The following is a 22,286-nucleotide window of genomic DNA, read 5'->3' as shown; positions in this document are numbered from 1 at the left end:
GACAGAAATATGAAAGAAGGGAAAGGTTTACAAAAACCTTTGGAGAGTCAATGAAAGTCTAGATAGGGAGGGATTTCCCCTAAAAAAGGGCCCAAATAGGTAGATTTGTAGAGGGCTATGCTACAGGAAGGTAGCTTCAGGGATGCCCAGGTTCAGGTCCAAGCTCCCGAAGTGCTCTGTGGCCATCTGAGCACATCAGCTGGGGCTTTCTTTCACTAGTTTACTCCACTTCATGCTCTGTTTCATGCATATGTGCCCCAAAGACTGTGTGCAGAGTTAACTATTGGGATGTACATCATGCCTAGATACATGCACTCCACCTAGGAAGCAGAAGAGCAGAGCTGTCTTTCATTTACACCGAGGATGTACTCTTACTGATGTAAGTACAAAGGAGCCTTAAAGACAGGGAGAATGGAGAAGTTGTGTTAAACACTGAGAATTTCACTGTAGCTCCAGATTATACAGAGAAAGCAATACAACATTATGAAGAGAAGCTGCAGCAGAAAGCTCCGAGATAAATGGCTACGTGCACACTGAGTGAGATTTACACCCTGCTGCAAGCCTTGCTATGCTAGAGGCTCCAGATGAATGAAAATTTGTGTGGCAGCATTTATTTTCTTAGGATGATACTTCTACCATAACAAGTCTTGTAGAGTGTGGGGAAAGCTGTCACTGTGCTTTGCATTCCTTTATACCAATTGTATCCTGCCACTAAATCAAAAAGATATTGTCTTAGTGAGCACACGTCCACAGGAAGAGGGGATTGTGCTCTTTCTACTTGAGATGTGTCACTAGCAAGGAGAATAATGGTAGACTCCAAAATCAGTTCCTTTGCCCTGGTTAATGTCAGAAATAAATAGAAAAGAAATAAACAAGCAGGTGAGATTCCTCCCAAGATTTTCTCAGCTGACATAAAGTTGGCTGGAAACACCTGATTTTCCACTCTAGCCATCCAGTGTGCTGGGAGACAAAAGTGGAAGAAAGCAAAGAAAAAGTTCAGAGTGCTCTGGTTGCCTGGGATTATCTGAACCAAGTCTATGGGGCACCACTGAAGCATTTGGAGGAGACCTATGCATTGCCATTGGTGGCTGTTCTTCAGAAGCCATATCCAAAATTAACGTCTGTCTGTCTCAGGATCTCAGCAGAGCAAATCAGCCCCAGAGAAAAGATGTTCGTCTGTAGTGAGCTGCCTACCGTGAGCTCCCCAGCCTTGGTGAAAGGCCACCAGCCTCTGACACGCTTCTGCTGAAATATGGAGATCTTGTTTTCTTCATTTGCTGTCACAGTCGTGCCTAGGTCACATCTCTTGGCTGTCTTTGCTGCTCGAGGGAACCCGTTCAGGTTCAACTCAAGAGTGCCTGGAGGGAGAAGTAATGTGGCAACACTCAGAGATCAGATATAAACACATTTATACGGCAGCTTCCAGATACATGGAGCAATGCAGCAGCTTGGGCCCAAGCTTCATAGGTGGGGATCTCTCTCTACTATAAGCCATTAATTTCTATTGCCCTGGCATTGTCTCATCTGAGTTCCTAATTATTCCCTCTCCAAGAAATTTGTAAGTTTGCAATGCGGTACTTCAGAGAAAGATAAGCAAAGGTTGGGTTTCAAACAGCTCTTTGTACATACCTCTATAAAATACAGGTCTGGCAAGATCTCAGCTGAATTTCAGACAGAACCATTGCATACTTACCCAAGAAATCATCTGAAGAGAGTCTTTCAAAGTCCCACACCTGAAGCACCAGTTCAGCGGGTATTTTGCGCTCTGTCTTTTCCAAGGAAAATATGTTTTCTCTTTTACTAACCACCATTTGTTTCTCTGCTGGGAGATAGTGGAATGGGAACACAAAGCGCCAGTTGAAGTTGCCCTCTCCTGTCAAGGAGTTGTAATGAACGTCTGTCTCCTGCTTGTCCTCTTCCAGGCCCTTTATCCACCTATGGCAAGCACATAGTGGAATACACTGCTGTCACCAGGGGAGCTGGAGTTGTGGTTGTCGTTATCTGGTTGCAGGCATGATAACTTACCAATTCGTCCCTAACCAGTACAAGATAACACACCGTTCAGGACTGCGACACGCAGTGACAGCCCTGGCTTGGGGATCTCAGCTACCTCCAAGCCATGGCACAGGCTGCAGCAGTGGCCAGTGATGATCACAATTTGAGAGTGAGAACATGGGTTTTATTTAGATCAGGCCCCAAAATACCAGTTGGCCATTTACTATTGGCCAGGACATCTGTCTTGTTTGGGACCAGCAAAGACAGCATCAGTCATTTATCCACTACTAATCACCCTGTGTTCGTGTTATGCCACACTAATAAACTCTCTGTCCATGTCTCAAGACTGATTTCAGCGCTCAGTATTAGAGTCTAAACTGTTAGCAGTTGTGGTTTGGGGTGTATAAATATATGATAAATAAATAAACCTGTGTCCCTGTTTTTTCTTGTGACCTCCTCTTGGTTTCTGCTATAGCATGCACAACATCTGATGTGCAATGCTACGTTACAAAAGGACAAAGCTTTCCTAAACATAATCTTATTTTCTGAAAAGCCCCACCAAGGTAATGATCCAGCTAGGTATGTTTCAGTTCTGAACAAGATTTATCACATCTTGAGTAAAGATAAGCATTTTTGCGCTGCATCCAAAGAGTGGCTTTTCCCCTGCAAGCCCCATCATTTCAAAAAGGAATTGGGAAAAACAGTAACAAGCCCAAGCATGGCATTGCCCCCCTGTGCAAATCCATGCCTGGTGGCAGATTCAGTGCCATGTGCACTGTCTGAACATAATGAGATTTGTGTCTTCATCATTAAGGCACAGAAGCAAGAAGTCATCCACTCCTGGCTTTCCCTGTCAGACCACTCTGGCATTGGTAGTGCTGCCCTCATGTTATCACGCAGCTCAGCACAAAGCCTGACTCCCTATTTAGTTCTTCGATTTTGTGCTCTCAGAGTTACTCTGCTACTGCTCTGAACACGTTAGTTCATTCCAAGTTGGATTTATCTGTGAGATCACCAGTGATTTCAGAGTAGCTCTCAGGGAACTGCAGGGGGAGGTTTGCTCAGCTGGTGCGTGCAGTCGCTGCACTTGCAGCACGCTGGGGGCCACACGGTTGCACGAGTGCGTGCTTCGCCTGGGCTAATATCACCTGCTCCAAAAGTGTGGGACCGCTCCTGGTGCCCCACACATCTTGGTTGGAGCTAAAACAATTTTCCCTGATAAAATGCATGTAGATATATCCTACAGAGGAGTAAAAGCTGCCACCAGACTGCCCTGTCCTTATGCTTACTTTGGATTTCTTACTATGTTCAGAACCTGCAAAGTGGAAAACATCCTCCCTTCCCTGCTCCACCAGTCCCAGTGCTCCCTGCTCCAGCTCTTTGCATTTGGGCATTGCCAATCTTGCAACAGCTTTTTAAGGAAATTAATTTTTCTATATGCCTAGCACTCTACAAATTTGGATTTTTCCAGGAATCCACAATGACACAATTCCTATTGGCATATTAATCTCACTCTCTAATGGTGGAAACACAGCAAGAAATCTAAGACTAGTCTCACACCTGAGATTTCCAATACTTCCTACCACCACTTATGCCATAATTTCACCCCATCTCTCTCTGGTACTTGTATTCAAATCCTGCTCAGAAGCAGAAAGCGCAAAGCAGTACTCCAAAACAGGCAAGGAAGTTTAACAAGTAACCTGCTACAATCTCAGGGAAGAGCTGGTTTGAGTGTCAAGCTCTCCTTTCGCGCCCTTTCTTCTCATTTTATTTATGTGATATGGTTTACTGTAACAGCTGTGAAGCTGTGACAGATGTTTTGTCTGCAGCAGGAAGGAGATGGGGAGCAGAAAGTGCTCATGTGATGTCTTTCTCAGCATGGCTATGGTCATTCACCCCCACACGTTCCCCACGTGAGGCTAGAGAATATTTCCAGTAGAAATAGCCTGGCAAACACCTGCTTTCTTGTTCCTGCTGTGGTTGTAATTACCTTTTCTCTGATTATGCCAAACCTCTTTGCATCTGTGTAAGCTTTTACAGGTCAAGTTCTGTAAGTGTTTGATCTCTGTTTGCTAAACTGGGCTTGGTTCTCTTCTTGTGCCATCTCTGCCTGAGCAGAAAGGGGGGGGGGGGGGGGGGGGGGAAGAAAGAAGCAGTATCCAATATAGATGAGTAATTGGGCAGGCATTCAGAGCAAAGTGCCAAGGTCACAGAAATAGCTTATCAGGTATTCTCACAATGTAATCTTTTTGTCTGATTTCTGAATGAAATATTGCATGTTCTTTTAAAACTAAGTCTTCAAGAACTTACCCTTTTACATAGATATCACTTGATTTTTGCCCCGTAAAGAAATTTTCATCTTCTAGAATTACATCCTCTGTATTCCAGATTATTACCCTCAGCTCATAGCTGAAAAAGAAAAGAAAGTAGGCCTGTGTACAGTCAAGCTCTGGTCAGACACTAATGTAAACCTCTATCAAATCATGCTTTTACAAAGTGAGAAATGTTGTATTTGTGCAAAACTCTTAAAATAGCATCAGCCTCTGGCCTTCTTCTGTTTACAAGAATCCAGTGATAGGTTTGGGATGGCGGCTGCTCCCAGCCCTTGAAGGATGCCGGACTACAGTGGGGTCACTGCCAGCTTCGGAGGGATGGAAAATTCCTTGCTTTTTATGTGCCTGTTCCTTCTCAATTCTTTTCACAAAAATGCTGCAGTGAAACAAGGCAAAGTTGATCTGAACATCATCAGAGCAGTCTCCAAAACAGTGAGCAGCTTGCTAATAAAAGCCAGAGCTCCCTGGGAGGTGCTTTTCAGAAGAAATGCCTAAAAACTTTGTATTTGGTGGAATCCAGTGCATTACAAGGATAGAGAAGCACTGTTTAGAGATATTTTCATTTAAACAACTGTAATCATCTTTAGAAGCAACAGTAAAAGGAATTAAAGCTTTCCCATCCCCTCTGCTCCCTGCATACAGACAGTCATGGTGGCCATCCAAAGCTCTGGACGCTTGAAATGAAATGTAGATGTTGCAGGTGACATAAAAAATGATACTCAAATCTTTAGGTACACCTTGAGTCATTGTATAAACCGCAAAATAAAAAAATCCCAAACTATACTTGAGAAGACCAACATATGATTTTTCTGATCTGACATTTGTTGTCTTGGAAATAGCCTCAATCTTAGGTGTGAAACAGTTTGCCCCAAAAGTTACCAGATTATACTAGGTCATGGAGCTCTTAAGAAGACGTTGACCATGAAAACCAAGCCTCTGCACTAGCCGAAGGAACTTTCATCTGCAATGCTCTGCCAGCTCCTTGTTCAATTAAAGATTATCAACGGGCAATGTTTCCATAAAGTGTTTGAAGTCTTATGGAGCCTGGAGCCTGTTTCGCTGCAGCGAATGTGCATTTCTCAGCAAAATGTGTCACTCATCTTTTCATGTTTACTTTCTTTCTCATCATTAATGCTTTGACAATATTTTTCCCTGCTTTTTTAGACTACAAAAGTGGCAGCAACAATTTGGTTTTGTGGCTATAATTAGTTTTAAACCATTTGGGATTGGAAAATGCTTGTTGTTAAGGAGCTTTATAGAAAGATCTGGTCTGAAGAAAGTAATTGTTACATAGACTCTTTTTTTTTGACAAATCTTGGCTTTTGTAAAAGGAAAGGAAAAGAAACAAGTTTCTATTACATTTTTTCCTGTTCAAACATAAACAATACAGGAATAGTACCTGATGCTGCTTCAGACATAAAATTCTCAGGAAAGGTCTTGCTAAAATACTGGAATAAAACTGATACAGGATGGGCTGAGAACTCTGTTGCGCATTTTTGTGTTTCATTTACAAACACTCAGTTAGCTTGAAGAACTATGTGTAGTGTTGCATATAAAGCAGCATAAGTATCTGTGTGAAATTTGAGGGAAGGTTATTCCAAATGCATCTCTTCTATCTGTTACTGCTTTATGTGTTTCTTGATCTTAGCTTTGAACAAAGTGCTGGAAATACCATAGGTGTAATACTATTGCATCAGATTAAAGATCTCAACCAGGGAAGAGTAAGTTATCTAGCTGAAAGAGGCAGTGAAACCAGAATTACTTCTTTCAGCTCAACAAGTGGATGATAACATCAGAATTATTAAGGGACTAGCCTCTAGCCACCTGTAATCTCTATGTGAAAGAGGGATATCTTTCTGCAAGAGGTGTGTGATAGCCCTTGGTGAAAAAAAATCACCAAGAGTTCTTTGAGTTTTTTGATGTAGGAGACGAAACTAGATGCTGTTCTTCGACTTGAAGTCATGTGAGCCTTAGAAAACTTTTCTCAGGATCACCAAAGCTTTTTGTGATAGTTCTTTTTATGGTTCTTTGCAGAAACTTAAGATTCAGTCTTTGAAGACTTATGCCACTGTGCTGAGAGGAAAGCGTAGAGTATTACCCTTTGGGTTTTCTTGGTGAAATGTCCACTGGGGGTCCTGGCAGAGGCATATCTTTAGGAAACATGTCAACCCACATCTGTACACGACCCTTGAAAACAGAGAAATAAACATATCTGTAACCTTATTTTAGAGAGACTTTAAAAGGTTTTAAATGTAGTTCTGACATCCCAAACCACCACTTCCTCTATAAGCACCAACCAGCTCACTATCCTGTAACTATGTTTTCATCTATAAACTTACTATACAATGTAAGGTTTTTTCACACACTTATTTTATCAATCTCTCAGGAATTTGGTGAAGTTGGAATTGAGCTCAAATATTGGCAACTTCAAGGTAAAATCCATATAAAAACCAAAGTCCAAATAAAAGCGGAGTTTGTGTTAACTTAATAAACCAAATCATTTAAAAGAATGAAAATATGCGGTCATACCTTGTGTGACTACTGTGTATTTAGGTAACTGGCTGTATACATACATGTGTAACAATTTCCAGGTTGATACGGTACAAAGTCTCATGTATGGTACAAGATTTGGATGCTGTCTCGGTAAGTTGGCAGGTACAAAGAGAAACCACAGTAACTGGAGGAAAGGAAAACTGTTCCTGGGTCTACCAGCACCACCATCTCTGGGCTGCTCTACCTGTTCCATGCCTGGCTTATCCTTATGGTAGAGAGGTCGAGTCTCAATGTGCTCCGGGACCAGTTTGTATCCAGCTCCAGGGATTTCTTCCCAAGCACGTAAAACCTTTAAGGAGAGATGTTCATACGATTCAACTGGCTCCTCTATAGGAAGAGTAAAACAAAAAGAACAAAGAGAGATAATTATAATGTTGAACCCCTTGGTAATATGTTCCATTGATTATTAAAGATTATTAAAAATCTGCTTGAGTTAAAAGGAAGGTACCCCTTGGTAATATGTTCCATTGATTATTAAAGGTGGTAATTCAAAATCTGCTTGAGTTAAAAGGAAGGGTTTATGTATCCCAGCTAAGTAAAGAATGGTCTTGAAATGCATTTAATTCTTGTAAATACTGGTACCCACCAGGGCAACTAGAAGATTGGCACTTGGGCAGTAATTTATCTATAAAATACAGAAAATCATTTCATTATTACAGCAACAGTTTCTAATGGGAAGAGGGAAGAAACCTGTGAGCTACTCTTTTTACAGAAAATTGCAAGTGTGAGGCTTTTTATGGTTCATGAAACACAAGGACACTTTCATTTTGATGGAGCTGACAGTAAATAGGCACTAGGAGTTATATCTACACCTCATTTTGCCTTGTGATGACCACAGCAAAGACTCCCTTGGAGAACCGAATCACACTTTGGAGGAAGAGGGCTGAAGCCTATAGACAAGAACATGTCACCTCCTGACGAGCTCAGCTTGGCCACTGGAGGAAGGGACACCCCAGAGAATGGCACCTGAGGGAAGGACCAATGCTAATATTGAAGGTAGGGTGGATATTGGAAAGCAGAGAAAGCCTTTTGAGCTCTTGAGCTTCTCTTTCCTCCTTTTCTGTGTGGGCTCCACACAAAAGGAACCCAGGTTTTTGAAGAAGGATGTCTCCTAGATTAAGAGAGGGGTACCCAAGTGCAAAGAACGTTAAGACTTCTTTCTGTCAGCAAATAGTTATCAATTTTCCTGCAGTGTTGCTATCTCTGAGTTGCTGGTAGGAGACAAAAGGTTTGTTTGGGGTTTAAACAGTAGGTACTAACCCCTTCCTAATGGCTCAGAGAGGGAGGGAGGATGACCCTGTGGTGATGAGTCCTAGTTCCCTCTTGTGCACTGACAAGGTTTTTGAGATGTGATGTATTTAATCTAATTTTAGCCAAGTAAAAGCAAGATCTTTAGCCTGAGCTACTCAGTCAGGCAGCCTCAATAGCAAGGACAGATTGTCCCATGATAACCCATACCCTCTCTCAGGCACCTTTCTAAAGATTGTTTTCACCCTCTAAAGATTGTTTTCACCCTCTGAAAATGCTTATTTCTTCCCATTGGCTACAGGTAGTCCTAGACTACCTGGTAGTAGTGGTCAGGCAGTTGGACTAGAAGTTTGTTGTAGGTCCCTTCCAACTGAACTATTCTATTCTATTCTATTCTATTCTATTCTATTCTATTCTATGCTATGCTATGCTATTCTATTCTATTCTAACTTCTGTGCTTCTAGAGCAAACTTAAATTATTCTTTCCCTTGAAGTTCAAAGCTGGATGTAAGGCCCACAAGTATAATTTTCTCCACCTGTAAAGTGGAAATGGTATTGCTCCCCCTTTTGGTACTCCTCTATAGCTCAAATCTGTGGTCTTTGTTATTTTTATAGATGGTCAGCACAGGAACCCAGCAGGAAATAAGGACCCAGATGTACTTGTCAGAACAGCAGTCTGGACAAGAGTCATGCAGAAGACAGTGTGCTGTGAACTATTTCTTTATAATATGTTGAAAAGCTTGTGCACATAAGTACTTTGGATTTTGCCATCTGGTTCTGTATTTCCTTGCTTTTGGTTTCCATCATCTTGTCTGACGTTGGTTTGTCTGAAGCTCATTTTAGTGAACCAGAGTTTTGATTGAGAGATCCTGTTGCTGGCAGTCTCACTCAGGCATCTGCCAGTGAGGAAAACAAACAACAATACCCAAGTCATAAATCTCTCTCAGGCTAAGAAACCAAAAATGGATCAACTCTTCTCCCTTGAACAGTGCTACCTGAGCAGCCTTCCAGTCAAGGTGCAAGCTGTATTTTGTAGCTTCGAAGGAGAACTTGCTCAAAGATGAATGTCTGTCTCCAAGACCAGCTCCTTTTGTTCCCTCTTGAAAGTCTCCATCCTCACACCTCTTTTCCTTACCCTGGGCATCCCATCCTTGGGATCAGGCAGGAACTAGTCCAAAGTATCCCCCAACACCTACCATGGGGATGTCAGGACATCAGCAATAACTGTCTCACCCTGGAGATTCTCTGCAATTAAGCTATAGCAATAGCTAATATAGACACAGCCTTCATCCCCACAGTTATATGAGTGTTTCAAAGCAGAGATAGGTTCCAGTAATCTGACTTTAGAGTGCACAGCACAATGGAGCCCCAGCTACACCTTGGGCAGGCTCTTGGTACTGCTACAATGCAGTTGAAAAATTATTAACTACTTCATTACCGTTCTCATCTTCTGTGAAGACTGTCTGTCCCTTGAAGACTTTTGTTCCTACTTGTATCTCCCCTGGCCGCATGAAGGGTCCATTTATCTTGTAGTCCTTACACAGCTTAGTGAGGATCTCGCTTGGCTTGGTTGCATCTCGCCATGCATTGTACCCTTCTCTGCAAGGAGGGAACAGATACTGAAGACAAATGGGTGAGGTTTTCCTTCAACAAAGCATACTGGCAAATCAGGGCTTCCCATGCAGAGATTTGCTTTGCTGTCAGTGGCCCTGACATCTGCTCAGCCAAACTTCTGCTTACCCACCTGTCCCAGGTTAGTGCCCCACCCCAGGGCAATGGAGGTATTTTAGTTTGACTTTCTCTGCATTAATTAATCTTTGTGAAAAATGTCCTTGAGGGTGCAGCCATAGGACAGAGACCAGGAGCTCAACGTCCCCGCCTTGTGACTCGCCTCTATGTTAGAGAGGCCATGGCAGTGGCCCTGCTCTGCTCCCGCTCCCCCCAACGCCACACTAGTCCCACCAGCCTTGCTGCAATCGCTCTGGTTGCAGCTGAATAATGGAGAGCAGAGTAGAACCCTGTCATAACTTCTCTGACAGATTTTCTTCTTCCATTTGCCCTTTATGCCTGGCCAAAAGCAGTTTATCAAGCAGGTATGTTATACACAGGCTGTTTACTCTCTGAAATACTTGAAAAAACAGGGGTTTTAATTTTAAAATATCCACTTCCTACTGAGGCTGGCAGCGAGCCAAAGCCACTGCTAATATCTCTGGTGAATTTTAATTAAAATATCTCCTGTGACACTTCTGTGCTGGAGAAAGCATAATATTTAGCCATATCTGGAATTTATCCTTCAAGTCAAGTCATTCACTGTATGCTCTGTTGCTGTCTGCAGAGGTACTTACATTTCATATTGACTTTGTAACCCACAGGTAGCTCGATGCCTGCTGTAGAAACGATTTTCCAAATCAATTTTAGTCTCTCCAATGAGATCATCTGTTCCCACGAAGTCATGGTCGTAGATCAGGACTGTGAGCAATGAATCCTTGGGGAACGTAGCTTGGATTTCAAATGATCTACAGCAAAAATTGAGATCTATGTGTAGGCAAATCAGTTTTGGACCCTAAAAGACTAAGCTAATGAACAGAGTGCAAACAATGTGTGGACAGTGACGCTTCTAATAAGCAGTGGGGTTTCTTTGGTAGTGTTTTATGTTTCAATGAAATATCTGAATATACTGGAAACCCACAGTGCAAAAATATTATCTTCCTCCTGTTTCCCTACCACCCCCTGTACATTTCTAAGATTGTTCCTACCTACAGGAGACAGAGCAATGGGATGGAGCTGGTCAGCTGCAGTGATTTATCCTGAATCCAATAGAGGTGGAAGTATGGAAATTACAAGGGTAGTGAAACTGTATGTAAGAGTTCTCACATGCTTATCAGAACCCCCAAAAGAGACATCTGAGTCTTTTCTGTTTTCTCCCAAAAGCTCCAGGTTAAATATTGAATATAGGAATCTGGGGGCACCCGACAAAATTATCAGGTAGAAGCTTTAAACAAGTCTCAAAAAAGCAAAAATCAGAACTCCCTTTTCACTCAGTGCATTTTTCAGGAATTGTTGTTGAGATGTTTAGGGAAGCTGAAAATACAAAAGTGATTTTTAAAGGGATTTGACAAATTAGTGGAAGACAGGACATCCTCATCAGCACAACACTAGCTCAAGATTTCTCCAACGCACAGGTAAAACTGAGGTTTGTCTCCTGAAGGATGAGTTTTGTCCTTTTTCTCATAATGGCCAGTCAATTTTGTAGCAACAGCAGAGCAGTTTTGGGAGGAGAGAGAGGTTTGGGAATGGTCTGGGATTGCTGGAGGTTGGTAGTGCCATGCTGACCAGGGCTTCTAGGGTGACAAGAGGTGGTTACCATGACTGAAGCTACAGCTCTGAAGGAGTTGCTGGTCCAGTCCACCCTCGTGTTGCCACTGGCAGCAGCAGCAAGGACTATCCAAATGAACAGCCCATCCCTAACCTTGTCTAATACAAACAGAGTGGCCATTTGCCATTCCATCTATATGCATTTATAATGGCTGTGATTTTCAGTTTATAATGATGATGGTTTATTTGCAACCTCCTCTAAGCAAGAACTTAAATCACAGGCACCAAGATGGCATGCTATGGAGGGACCACTCTGTTCTTGTCTTTTCTCCTTACACTTTTTTCTTTAAGTCCCTGCTTTTGCAGCCAGGACCCTGGCCTAGGAGGCTTTCAGTCCAACATAGTATAGTTTCTCTGTCTTAATTTTCTTACAGAATAATTCTATCCCAATTCAAAACATTTTCAACCCTCTTAAAACAGGGAAACTTACTGGGAAAAATCACAGCTCTTAGCATTAACAATATAAATAAGTATAAGGCATTGATAATACGAAGTTGATGTTTACTGACAGCTTTCCCCTGGCTGTGTGGGTTCAAAAAACTAGGTTTTTTGGTCCTAGTCCTAAAATTATTACATTTATTTGGCACTCTGCTCAACCTGAAATAGCAACAAGGGTTGTGAAATCACTCTTTACTGTGCTGATATTTATTTCCCTTTAAAGTTAACAATTGCATTAATTTGCACAGACAAGATCATTTGTTGCCTCATTTCCTTTCATGCACTATTTTGCAAAACCTCTCACAGATTGCGATGTGTTTTGACTGGTATGAAAATGAAATAATTTATAATCATACAGGATGACACCAATTCTCAACATTTTAACCAGTAGAATTACAAAACATCCAAACAGGCAGAAATCAGCATATAACCAACACTTTGTAATAGTAACAGCAAGAGTGGTGGCAAGTGATAAAGACAAAATCACCCCCAAACAAGAAAATAAGCCATCACTGACCTTCCAAATACTGGGTTTAGCTGCTTGGGAATGTAGTTTTCCCTGTCTTTAATTTCTGTGTTGCCCAGTCTCAGAACAATGTAGGGATCTGACTTGCCATCTGGATCAGCTGGGCTGAGGTTAAACGCCTGTTAGGAAGAAAGACCGTGTCCTCAAGAAGCTTGCTTAAATGCAGCATGGTCACGACACAGAACTGTGGGTTTCCTACCCAGTCCTGAGTGCTCTGGACATGCAGAGGTTTGCTTGCCTCATGTAAAATCAAATTTGGCATTTAGCTTTGCAGGCTACTGGCAAAAGATGATCTGGAGAAGAAGAGAGTTTGCAAAGGTGGAACAGATGTAAGTGCTGTCCCATCACTAAGATGGAAAAAGATGAGGAGAGGTGATGCTGAGGAAGAAGGTGGCTGCAAAAGTGCATGTAGGATTCAGGAGAGGTTTCCCCAAAATATTTGTTCAGAATCCTGAACAGTGCAAAACAAGGCTGTATTTACTAGGTGGCTTGGAAGTCATTATATTCAGGAAATAAAGTGACCTCTTCCTATTCTTCTCTTCTGTTTTGTTTGCCATTGTCTCTTTGCATGCCATTCCTCCCCTCTTAGATCACCTGCAACTCTCATTTCTCTGAGATACCAGCTCCTTCTACCCCTTTCACTTCTCACATCGCGCTCCCTCATCATCTTGTCCTCTATATTTCTACCTCTTTCTTCACCCGTAACTTATTCACAACATCTGCCACTTTGATTACATGCAATTCATAGCAGTCAAAAAATATGCTCCCATTTCCCCCTTACTGAGAAGGCTTTGTTTAAAAGTTTGTCATTTTGAAATAGAATCATAGAAAATAACTCTACTCATAGAAATAACTCTACTGATTAAAATTGGCTGTATTTGCATAATGTGGCTGGAACAGGTTGTCCATAACACATTAGTTATGTCTCTAGCCCTTTCAGTTTGAACAAGTAAAGTGATTCTCCAGTCTTGTGATTTATCAGGAGGAATATGCAATGTTTTCTACTCTGAACACCCATTTCTACAACACAAACCATTGTCTGAAATATGACCGAAAAAAGATTCTACCACATGGCTGAGGATTTTCAAAAGCTTCACCACAAAGATACTGGAAGTAAACTGAGTTGAAGAGAAACGTCCAAGTTATTTCAAGGTTAAAAGAATATCTGTCTACTTACTGCCACAATATAAACCCTGATGAGGACTTTGACGGAGTGGTTTGGTGGTATCCCTTGCAGGATGCGGGGCTGCCCTCCGTCCAGCAAGCTGCCATCCTCAGGACTTGGGTATATGCAGAAGGAGCCCTGGTAATACACTATCTTTTATCTCCCATGAAAACAGATCAAGTGCAATACAAAAACAACCCTTCAAATGCAAATGAAACATCACGCATGCAGCCTGTGCTGCAGCACATACACATACAAAAGACATTTTGTGGTACCACTCAAAGGGAACATGGGCTTCAGTGCACTAAACATCATCTTTTAAAATGTCTTTGCTCTATAACATGGTATTGTCATCACATTTAGATGATTGCAAGAATTGCTTGCATGCTCTTAGCTATCTCTGTTATTATTTAAAGGACTAACACCTGCAGGTGTTCTAAATCTAGTTTTCCTTGTATTGATATTCTAAAAATAATATTTTGCCCTTAACTGTATATTTTCAAATTGATAATTCCACTGAGTTAGTTTCACAACAGTGTGACTGGAATCCAACTGCATTTTTGCAGCCACTACTCAACTTATATAAATCAATATTGACTTATGCTGCTGAGTAGCTCATACTGCCTGAAAGCAACCAGCAAGTCATTTGAACAGAAATTTGCATTGCAAACTAATTGAGGTATCAATGAGTTTAATCAGTTCCTCTAAGCTACAAAGTGCTTGAAATCTTACTAACATTATTCATGCTTTGAACTACGTTTCCAGATTGCCTAATGGTGCCTTGGATCAGGCTGTGCAATTGTTTCCAACTGGAGTAGCTGTGAGGGCCTCCATTTAAATGACTGGAAATTACATATAAGCTGCTGTAACTGATAGTGCCATAATAAAGTTGCATTAGCAGAATCTGCACTACATAATATAACTCTTCTTCCCCTTCTGTGATTTGAAAGTTTTTTGTAATTTCTTGTTTCAAAACAACAGAGAACACCTGGTGCTGGATGCTGCTTTCATCTATCAGATAATGGGAAAGGAAAAATACGACTCTAGATGCAGTAAAAGAGATAACTCTATTTAAAACAGACTGTCAATGTCTTTTTCTTTCATCTTCTGTATACCTGAAATATGCATGAAAACATAAAGTCTCTAAATTACTACCCATTTAATCAACATTAAATCTCACCTTAAATTTTCCTATTATTCTGTCTTCAGAGTCAGCATGAACTTCGTCATTAGATTTTCCTCTTAAGAGCTGGAAAGTTTTCACCCAGTCCTCAAAGTTATTAAATTCACTCTCCAAGTCTCCTTCATAAATCTTTGAAAATAAGAGAATGCTTATATTTTGTGGTGCAGTGAATATATTTATAGTAACTTTCTTATTACAGGAAGACTAGAAATCCATTTTGACTCAAAATACAGATTTTGATAAAACCAAGGCTTTGCAGAAGTCCTTGAGGAAAAAAAAGTTAATCCCCCACTTAAAACAGGAGCAGTTTTGTCCTTAACCAAAGTCCTTCCCAACTATTAGAATAGCACGTTAATGCAGCAGGTAGAAGTGGCTCTAGAAGGGCTGGGATGAACATCTATAAGCACAGTGTGGATGCGCTGCTCTTTGCTTCTGTTTCCTCTCTGCGATGCGCCTGCGATGTACTGACCCATTCTGTTACGTTAATGTGTCAGAACACGAGAGCAAAGCAGACACTGATAAAGTGCTGTGGGGTCAGAGCTTTAGGATAGGTAAAAAGACCAAATCATTTTTAAAAGGACATTTTTTTCTTTCAACACTCTTCCCCTGTAATTTATGAAGTGTTATTCAGTGTGAAATAGAAGGGCCCAGACTAGTGCCATCTCTAAAAAAAAATGGAAACAGCAATTTCAAAATCCCAGTCATTTTACATGACGCATATAGTTTTCTTTGAATTCCTTCTGTCATTACCCAACTGAATCTAATGCGAGCTGAATATTACCTCCCCATCAGGGAGGCTGCACTAGCAATTGTAGCAATGCCTTACATACTCTTTTTTAAGTCATTCTTAATAGGCTGTAATATTTCCAACATTAAATTTGTTTTACAGGTGAACAACAAAACTGAATTTTCACTTCAGTCTCTCTGGGTGTGCCTATACTGGTAAATTGAAGGTCTAAGGCCAAGTGGGCCACATCCACCCTATGAGACCCCATTTTCCTCTGGGCCCCATGTGCTGATGTGCATTGCCACTATCATTTTGTACGTTTTATTCATTTCAGAGTGTCTGACATAAATGCTTGGGGAAACAGTGAATAACAGCCTTATCCTTCAAGCCTTCTCTCCTACCTGCAGTATTGCTAGGTCTGGAGTTTCTTTCTCATTCCTTTTCAATGTCTTATCCTTCTTCTTTTTGTCTGGATCCTCTTCTATGATAAGTGCAATCTGATCAGAAGTCTGTTTATCTGCAGAGATTTCATGACATCATGTAGGTTTTTAGTGAGCAAAGCACATCAAATGCTTCAGATAAGGATGCAAAATAAATTTTGAAGATTCCCCCTTCACTCCTCCGTGCATTCTTCTGCTGCCATGCACAGGGTCGTCTCTTTTCCCACCACTCCTCCCAAGCAGAGAGGTGGTGTTTTATCCTCTCTGAGGCTTCATGATGAGCTTGGTGGACCAAGTGTGATGATGTCCAGTACCACTCCTTCCCTTGCTGGCCATCTCCCAGAAGACAATTTTCCTTCCTCTCTGACTCCTTCCAGACACAAACTAACAGATCTTAGCAGCTTTCAGATAAAATTTAAGGCTTATATAAAACTGGAAGTCACTATTTAGGCTGACTAGTGCTTCAGATATCAGGTGATTGAAGTCCTCCTCTGCATAAAGGCATCACAAAATAGAGCGTATCTCACCTTGGGAAAGCTCAGAACTATGAGAAATGGGAGGAGGTATCTGACCAGCCTCAAGCCAGACTCTGAACACTGAGAGGGGACTTCCAAACAAAGAGAGGGACAGCCCTCAAAAATGGCACTAAGATGGTTCATTTCTCTGGCTGAAATCTGGATTTTGAGTTCACTTTACTTTCCTTTGTTGAGTAGTTCATGTGTGTTTGATACCACTAAATATTTAAAAAAAAAATAAATGTATCTATTACATCAGTGCTGTCCTGTATGTATAATGTTTATCATCATAGGTGAAAATATGTAAGAAAAGCTACCAGAAGAGAATTTACAAGATCTGAAGTCATCAGTCAAAACCAATATGCCACCATTGCCTGAATAGCATGTGGGTGGGTGCCACAATGTCAAGTAAATTCCAAATAGTAAGCGAACATCACACCTTTGTAGAACATTTTCTATCTAAATATTTCCTCCATGTGAACAAGTGAGTTTCACTTAGAAACTGATCTCTGCCTCATCTCTCAGCAGGCCTGATGATCACTGAAACACCGTCAGCTGCTATTTCCAGAATGATACCATCTAACATTTAGGTCGTGTCTTCCATCCAGAGCAATATCCACACCTTCTTTAAAATAGAAATCACCTCAATCACTGGTGAAAAGCAGTCAGCTCTGGCATGGGAAGATGCTATAGTTCAATTCTGAATAGAGCTTTGTGTAAACTTTTGTTCTATTTCCCAGTCTGCTCAAGCAGTCACATTTGTCCAAACCAAATTTTTTTTCTAGAGTTCGGTTTGATTGTAGGAGGACCTGTTAAGCTATGGAGTATGCATGTATGGAGACATATATACATACAAACACACAGAGCCTATTTCTTGCCAATTCTTTTAGGTTCTTGTGCAAAAAGGTTTCTGCTAAACCTGAGCTAGACACAAAGGTTTTCAGCTGTGGAAGTAACACACATGACTACGGAGTCTCCTAGCAGAAGCTGCTCTTACATCATTGACCCTGAATTGGATTCAAAATTGAGAGTGGCTTCTTTTTCTGATCCTGTTACAAATGCTACCTGGGATTAGGATAATCTCCACCTTCTATCACTTAGGACTTTGACTTTGCAAATCTTTGTGCATGAGATTGGAATGACAGGAAACTCATCTTAACCCAACACTGCCTGTGAAGTTTTAACCTACCCACCATCAGGTCAGAGGAAAGAACTCAGCATACCAGCAGTACTGCATTACCAGGCATTAATTGTTGATGGTAAAATAGTAGAGAAACAAAGTATTAGCAGTACAAAATAATAGAAAAATGCAAGTAATTTACTTACTGTCTTCAGGTTTTCCCTCACTGGAAAAAATTCCTTTTGCCTTTCAAAAGAAAAAGAAGATGGACAAACTCCTCATTATGAATGTAATACTGAAAAGGAATCATTCAGCAGTAAACTGCTCATCCATGAGAGTTTTGGGCATGCTGGGTGACTTACCTTTTGCATTTTGAGCACAGAAGCATAGTATTTTGACCACCAGTCAATAACATTTTCAGCTGATTCATCTGCAATCGTTCTTTTTCTCCTCTTTGTTGACTGACGAGTGGATTTTTTGGTATCCTACCAAAGCATGGGGAAAACACTGTTGAACTCTAGACCTAATTAAAAGTAATCACCTGACTCATAGCATCAAACATGAACAGATGTATATGAAGAAAATGTCAATCTCCAAGAGCTAAATAAAATTCAAGATGAATTTATGTCTCTGTCTTCCATTCCAAGACACTTCATCATGATCAGCATATCATTAAAGCTATCTCTGTATTACGTACTGATGATGCCAAAACTTTGAACATTTGAGAGATTGCCACAGGAGAAACCCAGGCAACAAGCTACATAGAGAAATAGGTATTCTACGTAAAGAAGTAGATAATGATGTTTTAAGGGATCTAAACATTCATGTACAAATCAGTTTCTTCCACTTAGGTCTGCAAGAGTTTTAAGAACTCCCATAGCCTTTTGCCTTTATTGCCTTTTGGAAAGAAAAAGAGTCCCAATAGTTGCTGCAATTCAGCTGTTCTCTTCCTACAAAAAAGCTAAAATTGGATCCTGAAGACCACCTGCTCATGCGGCAAATCTTACTAACTTCATTCTTGCTTAAAGATTGGCCCTCATTAAATAGAGCGTTTCATCCTACACCCTTACAGAGAGTTGCCAGCTTGGCTGGGGAGACGGAAGCAAAGATAGATAATTGGGAATGATAGATAGATAGATAAGTGGGAATGGTAATCAATATGACACAGATGGTTAAACTACAGGGTTGCCTCTAGGACTCCTCTCTTACTATACTTTGTTGTTGTACATTAAAATTATTCTGTACCAGATGAAAGACGCAAACCGGTCTGTACATCTAGGGAACAAGACATCCCTGCAGTTTCTTTGACCTCCTAATTATGAAGGATTATGAAAACATCTGACCACTGAAACATCAAAGGTTAAAGAGACATAGGAAACATGCTTTATGTAGCTGCAGAAACAGCTTCTGAAGTGAAACTCAGTCCTGCATCTCTTATTTTATTGTTGTTAATAAAGGAGTGATTGTGATGGGAGAAACTACAGAGAAAGGAGGAGTGTGTGCACCTGAACAAAAAATAATCTACAGCACAGTAAACACCATGCTGACCACAATTGCCTTGTTTTCCTGTACTTTTCTATCTGCTTTTACCCACAGGCTGACACCAGTTTTATGCTTTGACTGTAAGATCTTTTGGAAACAGACTTTCTGCTCCACGTTTGTACAGCATCTAACACAAGGGGGCTTTCATCCCTGCCTAAACACCATGGACACAGAAACAGTAATTCACAGTGAGAGTCTGGCAATTAAGTGGATCATTCAAGGCCAGAAAAACCAAAAACCCTGCTACTCCAGTAGCACTTGCCTATGGGATGAACTTCCAGCACAAAAGGAAAGAAAGGCAGTATGTATTAAAGCAATGAAATGACATGGGGTCAGAGCAGCATTGCTAAGTAGTTCTCTCAAGGGTCGACAAGATAGTGTGGGTGTTAACATCAGTACCCACCAGAATCTCTAATCCTGAGTTAAATTACCCTTCTATAAGGAAGGGCTAAAGTCTACAAGACTGCAACAGAAAGCTAGCTAGCAGCTTCAGCTATACCCACCTTCTGTTTTCTCTATTTCAGAAAGTGTTGTGAGATATGGGTCTGGCTCTAACACTGTACATTTACCCTGCTCCACATCGGCGTAGATGTGATCAGCTAAAAATTGCTCCTCTCGGGATAACTCAGCAGGCTGGGATGACTCAGATGAAGCTGAAATTGAAACTTGGAAAGTTAGGCAAGATTTTGCTAGAAATGCATGATATCATTAAGGGTTTGGCCCTACACTCAACACAGTAAAGCATATCTTCCAAGTATGTGCCTAGGGTTAAACCTCTGAGCAAGTCCTTTGTCTTTTTATTTGGAGTCAGGACTGGACATTTACCTTTCTCAATTTCTACAATGTCTAGTCTGTTTGGTGTAGCTTGAGGACCCAGCTGGGTCTTACATAGGAATTGCTTAAGGCAATTGATGGTGTGTGTTCCAACAAGAGTACTCCTCCCAAAAGCTCTCCAGTCGACCACGCAGATGCTTAGTGGCGGATGCAAGAGTTCATTTTCAGGCAGCTCCTAGTGGAGAAGGACAGGCGGCAGCATGAGAATTACTGGAGAATACAGAACACAAAAAGAATATTTGCCATGCACAGTAATGAGACTGTTACTCTCCCTTCTTCTCCCCATACTCAAAAGCAAAACGCATAGGCAATATAACTCTGTCCACAGTTTTCTGCAAAGTCTGGAGAAAGCCATATTCATAAGGATATACAGTAGACCATATGGACTGTGCTACTGAGTTGAGTCCCATGCTGTCATATACAAACATTTCTGGTCAGAATAAATCGGGAGAATCAGGGACGTTCAGAAGGAACGAATGCTATGTTGGAAGCTGTGAGCCTTAATGCCTCTGCTGTTTTGTTGAAGGCTATTAACCCTACCTGCCTCAGTTTGCCCAACCGTGAGATGTGGACACTGGGTGGTTACATGCTTTATAGGATTAATTACAAAAGGGAGAACAGCTCTTTGGACATGTCACATACAAGGGAAGATAAAAATACTGTAGCAATTGTACTCTAGTACCCACGTTAATGTAATGACATCCTTTTGTCTTATAAATAAACTTCTCTCTTGATGCTAGCAACTAGAGCAAACTGAACAGAGTATTTTTTTCTGATTCTGACCTTTGTCCACTGAAAGCACCAGCTCTTATAATGCAGCCAACAGGCAATAATTAAATTTCCAGTCCGTAACAGCAAGTGTTACAATACAAAAAAGTCCAGAGCTCATGAGCCAGAAATGATCAATCCCCTTAACAGCCCAGTAACACAGGAAGGAAAATTAAAACTGAAAGAAAATAAAGGAAACTGAGCACTACCCTGCAAAAAAGGAAAGGAGCAGGGAAAAGTACTAAAAATATCCCTGTTATCTGCCAACAAATTCCAACCTATCAGTAAAAATCTGACTACAACATATTCCCTTGCCTACTTGGGACATAACATGAGGAACATCATCTTCTTTTAACATACATTTGTAGCAAAAGTCTTTTAAAGCATTTTCAAATCAGTAGCTTTTGCATAAGAACTGATGCCCTTTATATTTAATCAAGACACAGAGGAAATTATTTGACAAGAAAGGAAGGAAATTAGTAATTAACACCTTGCCTAACCAGAGAACAGACAGGCAAGGAGCAGCATGCTGTACGCACCACTTCAAACCAGTCTGCAAGGCCGCTGAAATTGGGATTTTTCTTGTAGCTCTGGATGACAGAGGATTTCAGTCCTTTTCCCGCACATTCAATGAGAACCTGGGGGCGATCTACAGAGAGGAGCTGGACTTTCTTCAGCTCTCGAACACCCCAGAACAGGACCTGTGGTGGGCAGAGAGAACTGTCGGTAGCCTGCAGAGACCCCTCAGTCTGGGGGAAGCCACTGCTGGGATTCCATCACCCTGTATCCCTTTGGGAATGCAGGACTACCAGAAAAAAAACCCAAAAAACTTAAATCTGATATCCAATAACGGTCAGGATTATGGTGGAAGTTAAAACAATTAATAACATCCAACTGTTATCGAGAAGTTATTGCCAACAGCAAGCCATAATAATCACATCTGCAGAAGTCATATTTTCAGCAGGGCAAGGGGACTATTCATCCGAGCAGCAAGGGTTCGGTTTATTTAAAGTGTCAGAGCTGTTGAAGGAGCAAACAAATCCCGTACAAGCAGAGGTGATTAACAGAGCTTTGCCAGCTGAACTAGCCTTCAGGTCTGCAATGGATGGCAGGAGGTCTCCAAGCAGCTTTCCTTCAAAGGGCCGTGCTCCTAGTCTGGAGGACAAGGAGACTGGGTCTGTAAAATAGGGGTCTGCAGAGAAAATGGGACTTTATACAGCCCATACCCGGGATTTGGGGCAGCGACAGATGGTTACGTTACTGCTGGTGAGAGAAGTCGTGAGTCTCATGAACCTGAAATGAAGCCTGCAACCAAAAGAGAGCACTGGGGGCTCTATGGACAACTGGAACGCTGGCAGGATTGAGGATCTGTGTGAGTCAGGGAGTGCCAAGGGGCATGGGAGAGGACCAGTGAGATCCCACTCTGTTGCTGGAGATTCCTGGCTAAAATTGTGGCACACTTCTGTAGTTACAATGGCTCCATGGCCTTTTCCACCAGCGTGTGATACAGTTTATAATACCTTA

The 22,286-nt window shown here is 41.3% G+C and overlaps 1 protein-coding gene across 1 annotated transcript in view; it reads right to left on the bottom strand.

Annotated features, from left to right (window-relative positions):
* Positions 1 to 22,286, bottom strand: part of FER1L6 (fer-1 like family member 6) — a gene marked incomplete at its 5' end in the record, with an annotated part of 40,876 nt that overhangs the window by 5,716 nt on the left and 12,874 nt on the right. The window contains 17 exons of the mRNA XM_035903432.1: positions 1,195 to 1,358; positions 1,694 to 1,935; positions 4,306 to 4,404; positions 6,427 to 6,515; positions 7,066 to 7,208; positions 9,568 to 9,728; positions 10,475 to 10,645; positions 12,460 to 12,587; positions 13,646 to 13,771; positions 14,814 to 14,945; positions 15,945 to 16,060; positions 17,825 to 17,864; positions 17,981 to 18,103; positions 19,191 to 19,198; positions 19,664 to 19,813; positions 19,986 to 20,169; positions 21,302 to 21,463. Coding sequence (XP_035759325.1) covers positions 1,195 to 1,358; positions 1,694 to 1,935; positions 4,306 to 4,404; positions 6,427 to 6,515; positions 7,066 to 7,208; positions 9,568 to 9,728; positions 10,475 to 10,645; positions 12,460 to 12,587; positions 13,646 to 13,771; positions 14,814 to 14,945; positions 15,945 to 16,060; positions 17,825 to 17,864; positions 17,981 to 18,103; positions 19,191 to 19,198; positions 19,664 to 19,813; positions 19,986 to 20,169; positions 21,302 to 21,463 — 2,238 coding nt within the window. The remainder of the gene's footprint in view (positions 1 to 1,194; positions 1,359 to 1,693; positions 1,936 to 4,305; positions 4,405 to 6,426; positions 6,516 to 7,065; positions 7,209 to 9,567; positions 9,729 to 10,474; positions 10,646 to 12,459; positions 12,588 to 13,645; positions 13,772 to 14,813; positions 14,946 to 15,944; positions 16,061 to 17,824; positions 17,865 to 17,980; positions 18,104 to 19,190; positions 19,199 to 19,663; positions 19,814 to 19,985; positions 20,170 to 21,301; positions 21,464 to 22,286) is intronic.

The sequence above is a fragment of the Egretta garzetta genome, unplaced genomic scaffold, assembly GCF_000687185.1.
Source record: "Egretta garzetta isolate BGI_Z169 unplaced genomic scaffold, ASM68718v1 scaffold50, whole genome shotgun sequence".
Classification (NCBI taxonomy): domain Eukaryota; kingdom Metazoa; phylum Chordata; class Aves; order Pelecaniformes; family Ardeidae; genus Egretta; species Egretta garzetta.
This window is presented reverse-complemented; position numbering and strand designations above follow the sequence as displayed.